This window comes from Aegilops tauschii, chromosome 7 (assembly GCF_002575655.3).
Source record: "Aegilops tauschii subsp. strangulata cultivar AL8/78 chromosome 7, Aet v6.0, whole genome shotgun sequence".
Lineage (NCBI taxonomy): Eukaryota > Viridiplantae > Streptophyta > Magnoliopsida > Poales > Poaceae > Aegilops > Aegilops tauschii.
This window is the reverse complement of record NC_053041.3, coordinates 524,252,833-524,267,679: the sequence shown is the minus strand read 5'-3', so window position 1 is coordinate 524,267,679 and position 14,847 is coordinate 524,252,833. Positions and strand designations below refer to the sequence as shown.

Here is a 14,847-nt window from a genome sequence, read left to right as displayed (position 1 = left end):
GAGCTTGCTTTAATGTTTGGAAAACTACTTCAGTGTGAGAGGTCCATAAGAATTGAACTCTTTTTTAAGTAATTAACCTAGAGGTTTACTGATTAAACCGTAGTGCTCAATAAATTTCCTATGATAGCCTATAAATCATTGAAAACCTCTAATTTCTTTTGCATTAAAGTAGGCACACGTTATTCAGCTATAGCTGTAAATTTACTTGGATCTGTACTCATTCCTTCCTGACTAATAACATGTCCCAAATAAGCAACTGCTCTCTGACCCAAGGACATCTAATCTTCTTTACCTTTGATACATCTCAAACTTATCTGTAATTTTTTATTGTTTCATACTATTATATTATCACTTTTGAAAACTTTCTATAGTACTTGATATTATTTTCTGGACTAACTTATTAATTTAGTGTCCAGTGCCAGTTCCTGTTTTCTGCTTGTTTTTTGTTTTATAAAAAATCTCTATCTACGAAGGTCAAAAAGCTGTGCCAATTTAATACATTTTTCGGAGCATGAAGGTTCCAGGAAGCATCTTGGGAGAACGAGAGGAGCCAACGGGGCCCCACATGGCCAACTAGCGCGCCTAGGGCCTAGGGTGTGCCCCCGGCCATGTGGGCCCCACTTCCACCGTCTTTCATCCATCCCACCGCCATAAATTCTTATAAATAGAGAAAACATCTGGGATATTTTTACCCGATTTTTTTGGCCGCTGCAAGTTTCTATTCTGAGGAGATCTAATCTGGAGGCATGTTCTGGTGCTCTGCCGAAGGGGGAATCCAGCGAAGGCTTCTTCATCAACCTTGCTGCCTCCGTGACCATGTGTGAGTAGCCCTTCCCTTAGGACCTTAGGGTCCATAGTAGTAGCTAGATGGTTCTCTTTATTTCGGATCTTCAATACCATGTTCCTGTGCGCTGCCTCACGTGATCATTCTCCAACTAGAGTCATTCTTCTTAAGTAAAATGACACGAGAAGGAAAAGGAATTGTTCCTCCTTCTGAGCATTCCACTTTTTATCCATCCTTTAACTTAGGTTCCACTCTATATGGTTTAATTGAGACGGGCCTTGCACCAGTAAGAGAGGAATCATGTGATCAAAATCCCTTCTGGGTGGTAATCCTTCGAGTGTAGCAAAAATCTCAGGATACTTGTTAAGGAGATGGTGTAGTTGAGGAGGTAATTGCTCTTCTTCATTCCCAAGTAAGGAATTGATTGAACCAATGTAAACAGACATGTGTCAGTTTTAGGTCCATGCAAGGTAATCAATTCCCTCTTCATTTATAAAGATAACCATTTCTCTTCCCAACGTACTTGCATAGGATTGTGTTGTGCTAGCCGATCCAGACTCAAAATTCCATCTTAAGTTCCTAGTGATAATAACCTGATATTGGAAACAAATTCAAACTCTTGACACTTCCACGAATAGTCAGGAGGATGAAATCAACATTGTAGAGCAAATTCACCAGCTACCTTAACTGGAATTGGGGGTATTTTCTGAACACTTGAAAGACTGGATAAATAGGACTCATCCAAAAATGTGTGTGTAGTGCTAGTATCCACTAAGAATCTCATAGGTTTATCCTGAACATGAAGAATCAACTGCATAGTTGTGTTGGACTGTGGACCACACATTCTTGCTTCAAAAATGTTCAGAGTGGACTTTTGTACTTTGCTCACTATTTTTTTTTTGACCTGGAGCTTTCTCATGCTTGTAACTGGTCAATCACTTCTTGAACACAATGTAATTGTACTCCTGGCGTACACTAATGATCTAGAGACAATCTTTCTCCTAGGGTTTACAGGAGCCCTAGTTGGTTACGCTGGCATGAGGAGTCCGTTATGATGTGCGGGCTCATCTTAACAGTAAAATGTAGGTTAATCATAGTGATCGGGCTCATCTTAACAGTAAAATGTAGGTTAATCATAGTGATCGTGTATAAAAACTCACTATAATTTTAACATGTCAGTGTATAAACAATCCACGCGCACTCACAGTTTAATTATTAGAATTTATTTTGCAAAAAAAGATCTATTATCAAAGTTTCTCAGAAGTATAAAGTATCTCAAACATAAGAAAAGGTATATCGAGATTTCAAGACCATAGAATGACCACTACTACGGTCAGCACGAGCCGCCACGTGTCGTTGTGACCGCTCCCCTATTCGAGTCGGCTTGACCTTGTTGATGACTGCCGAGAAGTTTTCATGCACGTGCCCCTAAGGGCCAGCATCCTGGAGGCGCAGCCATCATAGTTAAACCCTTGAATATATCTAAAGCACTTGGCACCAAGTCTCGCCACACAATGAGAAACCCTAACATCACTGCCCCAAGAAGACGACAGGAATCCATGTCGGAGCTCCGTGAAGTACGTTTAGGTGGACGAACTCGAGAAGGATTGGAGCCCAGAGGACAAACTCGAAGAAGAAGCGTCGTTGTCCTCCCGAGCGCTGCACCTGCGAGGACTACGAAAACCCTAACCTAAACTATTAACCGAGTGAAAGCACCGGGACTCTCCTCCCTGCCATTAGCCGCCGGAGCGGCAGACGGAGAGGACAGGCGAATCCACAGGCTTGCTGGTGAAGCTTGGAAGGAAGAGTTTACCCTAACCGTCAAGGTATAAGTGGTATAACCTTAACTAATATTAGAATATTGACCTGAAAAATATATATTGTAATATTTATGTCTCTACTGCAATGTGTAGGCCAACTATGTAGCTACCTCCAAAAGGCGCATAGTTGGCCGCGGCTTCTAGCGTTATGCTCACACCGTCATTGTGGGCCCATGACCACATGGCCGTCAGAGACTGCCATGTCGCACAGCTTATGCCGACAATAAATTCGTGGGAACAGCCGCGAAATGCTCTGCCCAAACACTCCGCGGCGTGGGAACACGGGTCAGGAGCAAGTACTACGTACGTTTACTTAATCAATCTTATAAACACCATCATAGGACGACAGAGGTGCACGTTGAAGAGTGTCCAAGGCTATTAAGATCCAAACTCGATGTACTACCTTATCATATCACAGGGCAATTATGAAACTTCGGCCGATGGGCACCGCACGTTCACGTAGGGCCAGCGCAGCGCCTCCGTAGGGGCAGCGCACATCGATATGTCATTCACTCGGCAAGGCACAGGCAGGCAGTGCGTGGGTGTCTAGCTGTCTACCCAATCCTGGCAAGAAATTGATTCATCCAACCGCAACCAAGACCCTGAATCCAGCAAGATGCAAATGCGTCGTTATCCGAAGAAACAAGTGCTATACAGGAAATTTTAACGAGCGCACGCAGTTAATCAAAAGCTATAGCTAGCAAGAGAACACACACTTTGGCTTAGTTTCGCCACCTTATCATTAATTACACTCTTAATTGATTGTCTTAGCTAAGTACATTTTACAGCACAGCAAGAACACATCGAAACTGGAATACAGTAGTACATGACCCAAGATTATAGAGCACCAGGATTCGAGCTGCCATGCGTACGCGCGTAGTAGTACGTAGCAAGGCGAAACGAGTGGGGATGGGCCTGGGACGGGCCGGGCTAGTGCCCGGACCCGACCTTGTTGACGAGCGCCAGGGCGTTGCTGGTGACCTGGGCGACCTCCACGACCTTGCTCCGGATGGCGGCGCGCGTGCCGGCGTCCACGCCGCGGGAGAGCCCGTCGAGGCAGGTGTTCTCGTCGGTGAGCGCCGCGCTGCACCAGGTCTGCACGTTGCTCAGGTGCCACCTGAACGCCGGCGACCCGGCCCGGCCCAGGCTCCCGTCCAGCTCCTTGGCCGCGTCGCGCAGGTGGCCCACGCTGTCCGCCATGTTCTCCAGGCAGTCGCGCGCGGGGCTGCTCTTCGCCTTGGCGCCGCTGCCGCTGCGGAGGCCCGGCCCGCAGATCCGCCCCACGTACGCCGACGCCGACCGCGCGCGGTCCGCGCTCACCGACAGCGCCGCGCGCGCCAGCTCCTGCGGGCTGCGCGGCGGCGGTTTGCCGTACGACGACAGGCTCTGCATGCACACCGACGGGTACTGCGTCTCGCGGCACGACTTGCGGATGAAGTCGGTGGCCGCCGGAGCGCCCTTCGAGTTCGAGGCCGACGCCGCCGCCGCGGCCGCCAAGGCGAGGACCAGCGCGGCGAGGAGGGGGAGAGCGCCGGAGCGAGGCATTGTGGAGCCCGTGAGCTCGCGCTGAGTACAGACACAGAGTGGTGTGGGTTGGCTCTTGGCTCGTGGTGGTTGGTCAGTTGATTGGTTGTTTTGCAGTGACCAACATGTGTGTCTTTATATAAGGAAAAATAAACTACTAGTGGAGATCTTTTTCTTTTCAGTTTGGCCCTTGCATGGACAAAGACATTTGCATGCCAAGGAAGAAGAAAGTTCTACAAAGGTCCTGAAGTTTGGCAGTGTGAATTCAATGTGTAAAACCACTTTGGTGTGGACACGTGGTTACTCATTGTATTTACTAATAGAAGTGTTGTTTCTAAATAGCCTAAGAAAGTGATGTTCTTAGATAGTGTACTATTATGAAAATCTAATATTACCCCGCAAAAATATATATCTAATATTGCAATATCATCTAGAGTGGAGTACCACAGAGATGTTCTCCTTTTTGATTTGGACACTGGGCGGGTGAAGACATCTACACATCAAGAAAAAGAAACTTCTAGAGCGGTCTTGGTGTTTGGCACTCATTCAATGCATAAACATATTTCTAATATATTTATTTAAAACATCTTTTATAGCCCCGGTGAACAATGGTATTCCAAGTCAATTAAGGTACACATTATAAGATCAAAATCGTATTAAAACAAGAGAATGTGTGCAATTATAGATGTAGAGTGTGCAACTGACCATTGCAGACTTTGATGAAATCGGCCAATGCACACTTCTAATAGGCTTGCACAATGTCGCACTAACTTACTACTCCCTCCGTTCCAAAATAGATGACCCAACTTTATATACTAACTTTATACTAAAGTTAATAGGCTCCGGAAATAACTAATTATCTTGCAAGCCGCGAACCTGGATTAAGAAACAAAAAATTCGGAATGCACGTAAGAATAACGCCTGAGCATACATGCATTAGCAATCTGACACCAGGTTTCACACTTAACTTCCAGCAACAATGCTAGACTTACATGCGCACATGTATCTTAAACGAGCGGAGTAATGCACAATAGATTCTTTTGTTTGTTAAACACAGTACAAACACAGACGCTTAAGAACACATATATACATTCACCCTTATTAATATACACACTCTATCATTATGAACACATCCAGAAGCTGTGTATGGGCACATCACTTACCACTAAAGGAATAAAACCGTTAAAATTCAAAAAGAAATTTATAAAAGTGTGCTCATGCCAAATTTAAAACTTGGATTTGGATGGGTAGGCTCCCTCACAAAGGAATCTGACCAATTGAGCTACGCTTAGTTAGCTAATGTCTAATATATTCGGAAAAATAGCATTGTAGTACTCCCTCCGTCCCTAATTAATTGTTTTTTGATTTGTCTAGATACAGATGTCTCGATATCCCTATCTAGACAAATCTAAAACAACTAATTTGGCGTAATATATTTCTAGAACTTGCCAAGGGCCAGTTGGTAAAATACTCCATGGTAGGGGTGTTCCTGATAACAACACAATCAAGGCCAAACTAGCTAGTGCTAGACAGCGGATTGTCAAAAGAAAAGAAAAACCTAATGCTAGACTGCAACTAAAGCCGAGATATATGCGTGTAGAAAAAAGAAATGCGATCAAGACCTATCTTCATCAGCAAGAAACAAAATGATACCGACCTGCATAGGCGATGGTCCTGCCGGTATAGCGCAATCCAACGGTACCGGATTAGTTGAACATACATATTTTTTGCAAGAAACCATCGCTTTTCAAAATAGACAGTGAAATGATAAATGCAGTACCATGTGAAACATTGAAGAAACCATGAAAACCTTGCCGTATGATCTTGAAAACCGCTTTGGTTGGATGTGCCTAATGTTTGGTCCACACTCACGACTACCGTTCTTCCGGGTTGGGTCGAGCCACACCTAGCAATGGGTTTTCAACGCTCTATTAGTCAGCCATTAATACTACGTTCAGCTTGTCAGGCGCTCCTTAGACATGGTTGGCCGTTCGCTGACTTCTGCTGACCTGCCGAGAAACAGTTATGTGCGATAAAAGTTGCCGACTTCTCATCAGGCAAGAAAAAGATAAACAGTGAATCCTAAAAAAAAAAGGTTAGGTAAACAGCGGGGGTGCCTGGCGGACCTGTCTATGGTGTAAACTGTAAAACTGATGCCGTTGCAGCTTTGCAAGGAAAGCATCGGCCGATCGTTTCACACATGCAGAGTCTATCCTTTTGTAGTACTACAGGATCTGATGACTCAAGGGCTGGATGCGCATGCACGTGCAGGTTCCAGTGTTTGTCGGAGCCGGCACACTCTCGTGCTGCTGTGCAGTTTTGTTCAGTTTAAATGTATGGTGTGGGCAGGTAGCCGCAACAGCCCAATGTAGAGTCCACACTGCCACGATGCGACTGAGCTCTCTACTGTGCAGTTTGTGTTCAGTTTGAATGTATTGCATGGAGTATGATTTATCCCGCACCACCTTAGTTGTCAGAGTATCTACAGCCGGATCCTCAAATCCCCTCATATGTTTGGGCGGACGAAAATTTGTGACCCAACCGCCCCTCTCACACCGGCCATGTATGTTTGAGATGTTCGATACCCCACAAACTCAGCCTATATATGAGACGGAAATAGGGAGTCCAGGTGTGCCCGGATGCGCCGGTCACGGCGGATCCGACAAGAGGGACCCATGTGGAAAGCCACACACCCATCGGGTGCCTCCTCCGGTTTGGCGAGGACGCATTCATGACGTCAGTCCGATGGGCCGCCGAGGGGCCAAATACGGATATTTAAGCCAAACGTCGAAGAGGAAGAGAAGCCGAAGGTGCGGCTAGCCACCACTTACCACGAGACTAGTCCATCCGACATGGGATCACCGATACCTCAGACAACGAGCAGAGTAAAAAATAGGGTAGTTTCTTTTCAATGTAGTTCATTTGCTAATGTATGATCTAGTATGTAGATGAATTTTACGTTGCATGATGTAGTATCAAAATAAAAGTTTGGATTTTGTAAAATGAAAATAAAAGATTGGATTTAAGGATTGTGGCTGTAGCACTGGCCAAATAAAAGGCGTCCTGCTACTGTCCACGGACAAACATATATGGGTTAAATTTGAACAGTCCGACTGTACATGCTCTTACTGTGTTCTAGTGCTTTGGCTGCCGGAAAAAGGAGTTGGATGAGTGCCACGGAGCCTATCTATTGCTGGCGAAATGAAGCAAGTACAACGCCTAACTCCACGATTCAGCTGTTAAGCAGAGGCACCAGCAACTTTGACCTGTTCAATGAGTGCGCGTAGACCGATCGACGCACTTTAGGCAGTGAGATACTTAGGGCATCCACAATGTATGCCAAATAGGTTTTTGGCTTTTGGCAGCCCTTCTACACATTGTAGAGACTAGTGCCAAAGCCAAAATATGTGAAACCGGTGCTTCTTGGAGCTTCGATGCCAAATTTAGGCAGCTAATAAAATATCATATGTGGACATAGGAGTGGGAGGAGTGAGAACCTATGGAGCCAAGGCTGAGAAAAGGAAATGAATACTTTACATGTATTTTTACTTTGAGGTGGGTCCATCTTTAGTTTATTTGGCATCGGTTACATTGCAGACGAGATGTAAATTTAGCGTCATTGCTATATCGCAGTGACAATGTCAGATTTGGCATTGGTCACGCTATGGATGCCCTTAGAGCAAGTATAATAGGGTGATGTAGGTGGACTGTAAGACTTAAATATTATAGCCTTGCTAAATTGGATGAGAGAGGAGAGAAGAGAGAAAGAAGCAGTTTGTAGATTTACAGCCGGCTGTAGCACGGGCTCCAAAAAACTATGTGAGAGTGTATGATGGACCATGTGGTAAAAAAGTAGTCCTTGTAGGCTTGTAGCTCACTACTATACATATTGAATATTATATTAGCTGTAGATGACATGACACCATGTTATAGCCATCGGTCAGCTATATTATTAACCATGCTCTTGGGCTTGCACATGCCAAATCGTCCAAGCTGAAGTTAATCTTGTTAGCTGACGTGTAGTTTCACAGAGAAAAGGTGGCACTACGCTCTTATTTTGGTTATCTTAACAACTGGCTCTGCTATATAATGTAAGTCGTAGTTTGGCTACGAGAATTCATGCTTTGCCCAACAATTAGTACTTTCTCCGATCCATACTAGTTGTCGTTGACTAGGAGGAAGTACAATAATGTGTAATTTATGATACAGAGAATAAGTTTGAGAAATCAACGCGGGGACGGAGGGGGAGGCGCCAGGCCGGAGAGTATCAGGTGATACCATTTCAAAAATACAATTTCAAATGTTTCAAAAAATTCTGAAAAAAATTGTGGATGTTCACATCGTATAAATGTATAACCCTAAAAATTTCAGGTCCAAATTCTAAATACACACCGAGAAACAAAGAAAGACAACTCCGGATGTGAATAGTGGTGTTTTGACTTTTGTCTTTTTGGCACTCTTTATGCCGATTTATCTTTTTTTGTTTCTCAATGTATATTTCAAATTTGAACCTAATTTTTTCAGAGACTGTACATTCATGTGTTGTGAACATTCATGATTTTTTCTAGAATTTTTTGAAACATTTAAAGTTAAACTTTTTGAAATGGTATCATGGTATCACCTAAGGGCTCGTATCATGTGATACCACCTCGAGGCAAGGATCCCAACCTGTATATATATTGCTCAAAGTAGGCCTAAGCCATAAGGTTACATGGGCACGTCAAGCAGCATAGAGAAGTAAGAGCGTCTACAGTCGGGCGGCTCAAACCCGACTCATACGCCTGGGCGAGCCACCCGAACACTGCCCGGTCACGAAAAATCAACCCAGACGGGCGCCTAAAATGGGCTTTAAATGCCCGGGCTGACCGGCACCCCTCTTATCCAGCCCAAATATGGGGTGGATATGGGGGCGCCTGGGCACGCCCGCCACATCGGATCCGACAGCCCGGCCACACCGTAAATTACACTAAATCCAGCGGCTTTCTTTTGCTCAGGAAGGTGAGATGGCAGCGGCTTTCTGAAGATGTAATAAGGTTCTCCTTGCCTAGCCTCCATCCCGGTGGTGCGCCTAGTATCGTCGAAGAGCGTGTGAAGGTGTTTCTCCGACAGATCTCGCATAATTAATTTGGTGGTTGTCTTAGGTGTGTTTGTCTTATAAGGCCTTAGCACGACGACTTCCGACTATATCTATTACAACAAGTTTTGTCGGGCTTCGGCGAGAAGGGTGATGACGGCGGCGTGGCTCCGACTCGCTTCAGTGCTTGCAGTCGTCGCTAGATGGTCTGCGAACCCAAATGTAAGTTTTTTTATTTTTAGTGTTCATTGTACAGCCATACTTGAAGATGAATAGATTGGACGTTTTCCCGCAAAAAGTTAATAAATTTTGAATTACAAATTGGTGCATTCAGTTTTTTTAACTTAACAGGTTTAATAACAAATGCAAAATGTGAATTACTAAATCGGATTCCACATTTATGTTCTCTGCAGAACAAAACTAAGGAAAACAATATGAAAAGGGAACAACATTAAGAATTAAAGATCATGTTTGCATCAAGCATCAAACAGTGACAACTAGCAAGAGAAATTCCCCGCGGAAAAGCTAGCAAGAGAAATTGGGATTTGACAGTGGCAACTAGCAAGAGAAATCTCTTCATCAACTAGCCTAAAACCGTCCATCTTCCTTTTCTCGACAAAAAGACTCCCGTTCGCGACGCGCTAGCAGCACATGCCCTTCTGTCTTTCTTGTTCTCGTTCACGTTTTTTATATTGGCTTGGCCAAAGGGGTAGAAAGTGGACTGCGCCCCAGGCCAGTTTTTCTCTCTTTAGATATATAGGCTGGGAAATTTCTCACGCCCCATGCCATTGGGGCCCAGATCCGCCCATGAATGACATGAAGTATGATTTATCCTCACACCACCTCAATTGTCAGAGCATCTACAGCCGGATCCTCAAATCCCCTTATACGTTTGAGCGGACGAAAATGTGACCCAACTGCCCTTCTCAAACCGGTCTCATACGTTTGAGATGTCCGGCACCTCTCATACTCAGCCCATATCTGGGATGGAAATAGGGAGTCACAGGCATGTGGAAAGCCACGCGTCCGCCGGATGCCTCCTCCGGTTTGATGAGGACGCATTCATGCCACTGGTTCAGAGCGCCGCCTGAAGAGCCAAATACGGCTATTTAAGCCAATTATCAAAGAGGAAGAGAAGCCGAAGGTGTGGCTCAACGCACCACCAGGTTGTTCCATCTGGCACGGGGATTATCAACATCTAAGACGACGAGTAAGAGTAAAAATATGGTAGTTTCTTTTCAATGTACTACTACTTCGTTTGCTAATGTATGATCAAGTATGTAGATGCATAGGAGTTTGGATTTGAGATTGTGGCGGTAGCACTGGCCAAAATGAGAGTTGACCGGCTAGTGTCCGCGGATAAACATATATGGGGCAATTTTGAACAGTCCGACTGTACATGCTCTTACTGTATACTAGTGCTTTGGCTGCCGGAAAAAGGAGTGGGATGAGTGTCACGGCGCCTATCTATTGCTGGCGAAATGAAGCATGTACAACGCCTAACTCTCCACGTCCACGATCCAGCTGCCAAGCAGGCACCAGCAAGTTTGACCTGTTCAATGAGAACCGGTCGACGCACTTTAGGCAGTGAGATATTTATGCTTGCACATGCCAAGTCGTCGAAGCTGTTTTTTTTTCTTTTTTCTTTTTTGCGGGTGAAGCTGAAGTTAATCTTGTTAGCTGACGTTTAGCTTCACACAGAAAAAGTGCCACTACGCTCTTATTTTGGTTATCTTAACAACTAGCTCTGCTATATGATGTACTCCCCGCGCAAAGAAATACTGAAGCGTTTAGATCATTTCTTTACGGATGCATGCCCGATGCTGGCAACACCGATGCGCGTCTTCGTTCACAATGTGTCCCCGGGCTTAGCAAACTCAGCACGACGCGTCGTCAACAACGGTTTCTTCCCGGTGCACCACTAATTCGACACCATTGCGCCTATGACTAACTCGGTGCCTCTTTGTGCCCGCGACTCCACGGCGACTTCCTCGACACCGCCTACCCCGACTCGACATCGACCACGGCGTTCTTCGCACGGATACACCATCCACGCTCTCGGCTACCTCGACAAACGGCTACCGCCTTGCTTGAGCAACCTCGTCGGTTCCCATGCCAGCCAGGCCTTCCGCGATGCATTGACCATTACGACCGTGTGGGGGGGGGGGAGGGGGAGGTGTCCGTCGGCCTGCCGTCAGATTCTTCTCCAGTCTCACAGTCCGCGTCACTAGCATTGTGACTGGGGGGTGATGTTGAGTAAAATTATTAATTAGGAAACATATGATAGATTAGGAATTATTCCAGCTTGTCTTGTACTTCAAGTTGATCATGTACTCTTATATATATGCCTAGGAGACTCAAGCAATATACAACGATTCCAGCAATCCTTCTCTATCCCTTCTAACATAGCAGAGATGCATGATGATGTATTGCATGCTGGTATAGTGCCCTATGTATTGCATGGAGTATGATTTATCACTGTATACTAGTGCTTTGTGTCGGATCTCGGGTTTCGCAGATCCTTGATAGGTTCGAACTCTTGGGTGAGTGCGAAGAACTCGTCCTCCCCAGTATGCCTGCTCGCTAATCTCACGGCCTAGCTCGACGAACCGAATGGAAAAGAGACACGGCAGTTTACCCAGGTTCGGGCCACATTGCGGTGTAAAACCCTACTCCTGCTTTGTGGTGGATTGACCTCGAGGGGCTGAGGATGAACTAGTACAGTGGGAGAGCAGCCTCAGGAGGAGAGGTGTTCTTGGGCTCGGATGAACTGGTGGGTATGAGGATGATCTAAATGATCCGTCCCCCCCTACGGTGGTGGCTAGGTCCTATTTATAGTGGCCTTGGTCCTCTTCCCAAATGTAGGCGGGAAGGGATCCCGCAACGGCCAAATTCGAAGGGGGACAACTAGTACATGCTATCCTGACAAAAGTAGTCTTCGCCTGCAAAAGCCTCTGGTCGTGACGCCGTGGTGGGCTCGGCGATGACCTCCGTCCTGCCGTCCTGGCGCTCTTGGTCTTGTTGCACCGGAATGGAAACCTTCAGCTGATTCCTCGGGACTCCGCGTCTGCGCTTGCCTCCTTAGCACCAAAGAAGAAACTGGTACACTGCGCCCACTGGCGCCCACCTGGCCTTGGTCGTCATGGCTCACGTCATCTGAACCTCACGAGGTGAGCCTTGCATAGATATCTCCGCTCCTCGGGAGCCAGCCTGAGGAGGCCGCCCCTTGTGGAGGTCTTGGTGTCGTCCGCCTCGCGAGGGTCTTGAGTTGTTGATGTCGAAGCTGGGCCGTACCAGGCCGTCGATAGAGCCACGCCATGGGCCGCAGGCAGGCAAGTCTGGGTACCCCCGTTCCCAGAACACCGACAGTAGCCCCCGGTCCCAAGGCGCGCTCGAACTTGGCTTCGGGGCGAAGCCAAAGGGCAAGTGCGGAGCGCCGCGGGCCCTAACCGCCTGCGGCCTTGGTCGACGCGTGGCGATTGATGGGACGTGGGCGTCTCCGCTTCCCCACGCTGCCTCGGCAACTGTTTGACTTGACGAGACCCTGCTGCATGCAGAGAAAACCATCATTGCGTGTGATCGTGGGGGCCGACGGTTGGCCTTCCTCTGGCTATAAATGAGGGGAGGGGCAGAGCCCCCTTCACTCATCTCCATCTTCTCGCCGCCCGCTCCTTCTTCTTCCTCCTTGCCTTGCCGTCTCGCTGCAATTCTCATGGTGCCGACGAGGAAGTTCTCCGCTGCCGAGAAGGGGAAGGCCCCCAAAGAGGGACCCGACTCGCCGCCGCCTAAGAGGGAGTGAGGCCGCCCCTGCAAGCACGCTGCGACTCCTGCGGTGGCTCCTCAGGGGCGCGGGCGTGCCTTGGGCGGCCGCGGCGGTGCTTCTTCTCGAGGCGGAAGCCGCCAAGGGCGAGGTAGCCTCTACGACGAGAGGAGGCGTGCCATGGCTGCCCGGCCTCCCCGGCCGCGCTTCCACTCGGCGAATGCGCTCCCGGAGTTCGTCGTGTGGTCGGAGAGGCCCGCTGGCACCTGGCTCTAGCTTCCACGCTTCTTTGCCGGCAAGCTGCCGGCCACGGGGCTTGACGGCCTCTGGCTGCTGCAGTAAGGCCTCGTGGGCCGGGGTCGAGGTCACCACCGCAGGCAACGTGGCCCTGACCAGCGGCTGGCAGGCATTCGCCCTTGCACGAGGCCTGGGCGGGAGGTGCACCCTTCAAGTACGATGGCCTCGCGACCCTCTACGTGAGGGTGTTTGGGGAAGACGGCCGTCGTGCAGGGTGCTACCCCGAAGACGGCGGCGGCGGCGATGAGCTTGGCCTTGACGACAGCCGCGACGACGCCGAGGGTGAGCTTGCCCTTGGCGACGGCCGTACTTCCTTCGGCAGCGGCGGCTCCTCCTTCGGCGAGAGCACAAGCAGCGGCGGCTACGACCAGCTGATACGTCCATTTTGCATCATGCTTTTATATCGATATTTATTGCATTATGGGCAGATATTACACATTATGTTACAATACTTATGCCTATTCTCTCTTATTTTACAAGGTATACATGAAGAGGGAGAATGCCGGTAGCTGGAATTCTGGGCTGGAAAAGGAGCAAATATTAGAGACTTATTCTGCACAACTCCAAAAGTCCTGAAACTCCACGAAAGTCAATTTTAGAATTAATAAAAAATACTGAGCGAAGAAACTACCAGAGGGGCGCCACCCACCATCCACGAGGGTGGGGGCGCGCCCCCTGCCTCGTGGGCCCCCTGGCAGGCCTCCGGTGCCCATCTTCTGCTATATGAAGTCTTTTACCCTGGAAAAAATCATAAGCAAGCTTACGGGGCGAAACACCGCCGCCACGAGGCGGAACAAATCTAGGGCTCTGGCAGAGCTGTTCTGCCGGGGAAACTTCCCTTCGGGAGGGGGAAATCATCACCGTCGTCATCACCAACGATCCTCTCATCGGGAGGGGGTCAATCTTCATCAACATCTTCACCAGCACCTGTTGGAAATATGCCCTAGAGGCAATAATAAAATGGTTATTATTGTATTTCCTTGTTCATGATAATTGTCTATTGTTCATGCTATAATTGTATTAACTAGAAACCGTAATACATGTGTGAATACATAGACCACAACATGTCCCTAGTAAGCCTCTAGTTGACTAGCTCGTTGATCAATAGATGGTTATGGTTTCCTGACCATGGACATTGGATGTCATTGATAACGGGATCACATCATTAGGAGAATGATGTGATGGACAAGACCCAATCCTAAGCATAGCACAAGATCGTGTAGTTCGTTTGCTAAGAGCTTTTCTAATGTCAAGTATCATTTCCTTAGACCATGAGATTGTGCGACTCCCGGATACCGTAGGAATGCTTTGGGTGTACCAAACGTCACAACATAACTGGGTGGCTATAAAGGTGCACTACAGGTATCTCCGAAAGTGTATGTTGGGTTGGCACGGATCGAGACTGGGATTTGTCACTCCGTATGACGGAGAGGTATCTCTGGGCCCACTCGGTATTGCATCATCATAATGAGCTCAATGTGACTAAGTAGTTAGTCACGGGATCATGCATTACGGAAAGAGTAAAGTGACTTGCCGGTAACGAGATTGAACGAGGTATTGGGATACCGACGATCGAATCTCGGGCAAG

General features: G+C 47.6%; 1 protein-coding gene across 1 annotated transcript; it reads right to left on the bottom strand.

The window, feature by feature from the left end:
* Positions 1 to 3,340: 3,340 nt before the first annotated feature.
* LOC109778764 (21 kDa protein) lies at positions 3,341 to 4,374 on the bottom strand. Its single transcript, XM_020337343.4, has one exon. It carries the CDS (start codon positions 4,147 to 4,149, stop codon positions 3,535 to 3,537), a length of 615 nt encoding a protein of 204 aa, XP_020192932.1. The 5' UTR covers positions 4,150 to 4,374; the 3' UTR covers positions 3,341 to 3,534.
* Between the last annotated feature and the right edge of the window lie 10,473 nt (positions 4,375 to 14,847).

Coding starts and splice junctions, on each gene's coding strand:
- LOC109778764 (XM_020337343.4), bottom strand. CDS start 4,149: ATGCCTCGCTCCGGCGCTCTCCCCCTCCTCGCCGCGCTGGTCCTCGCC.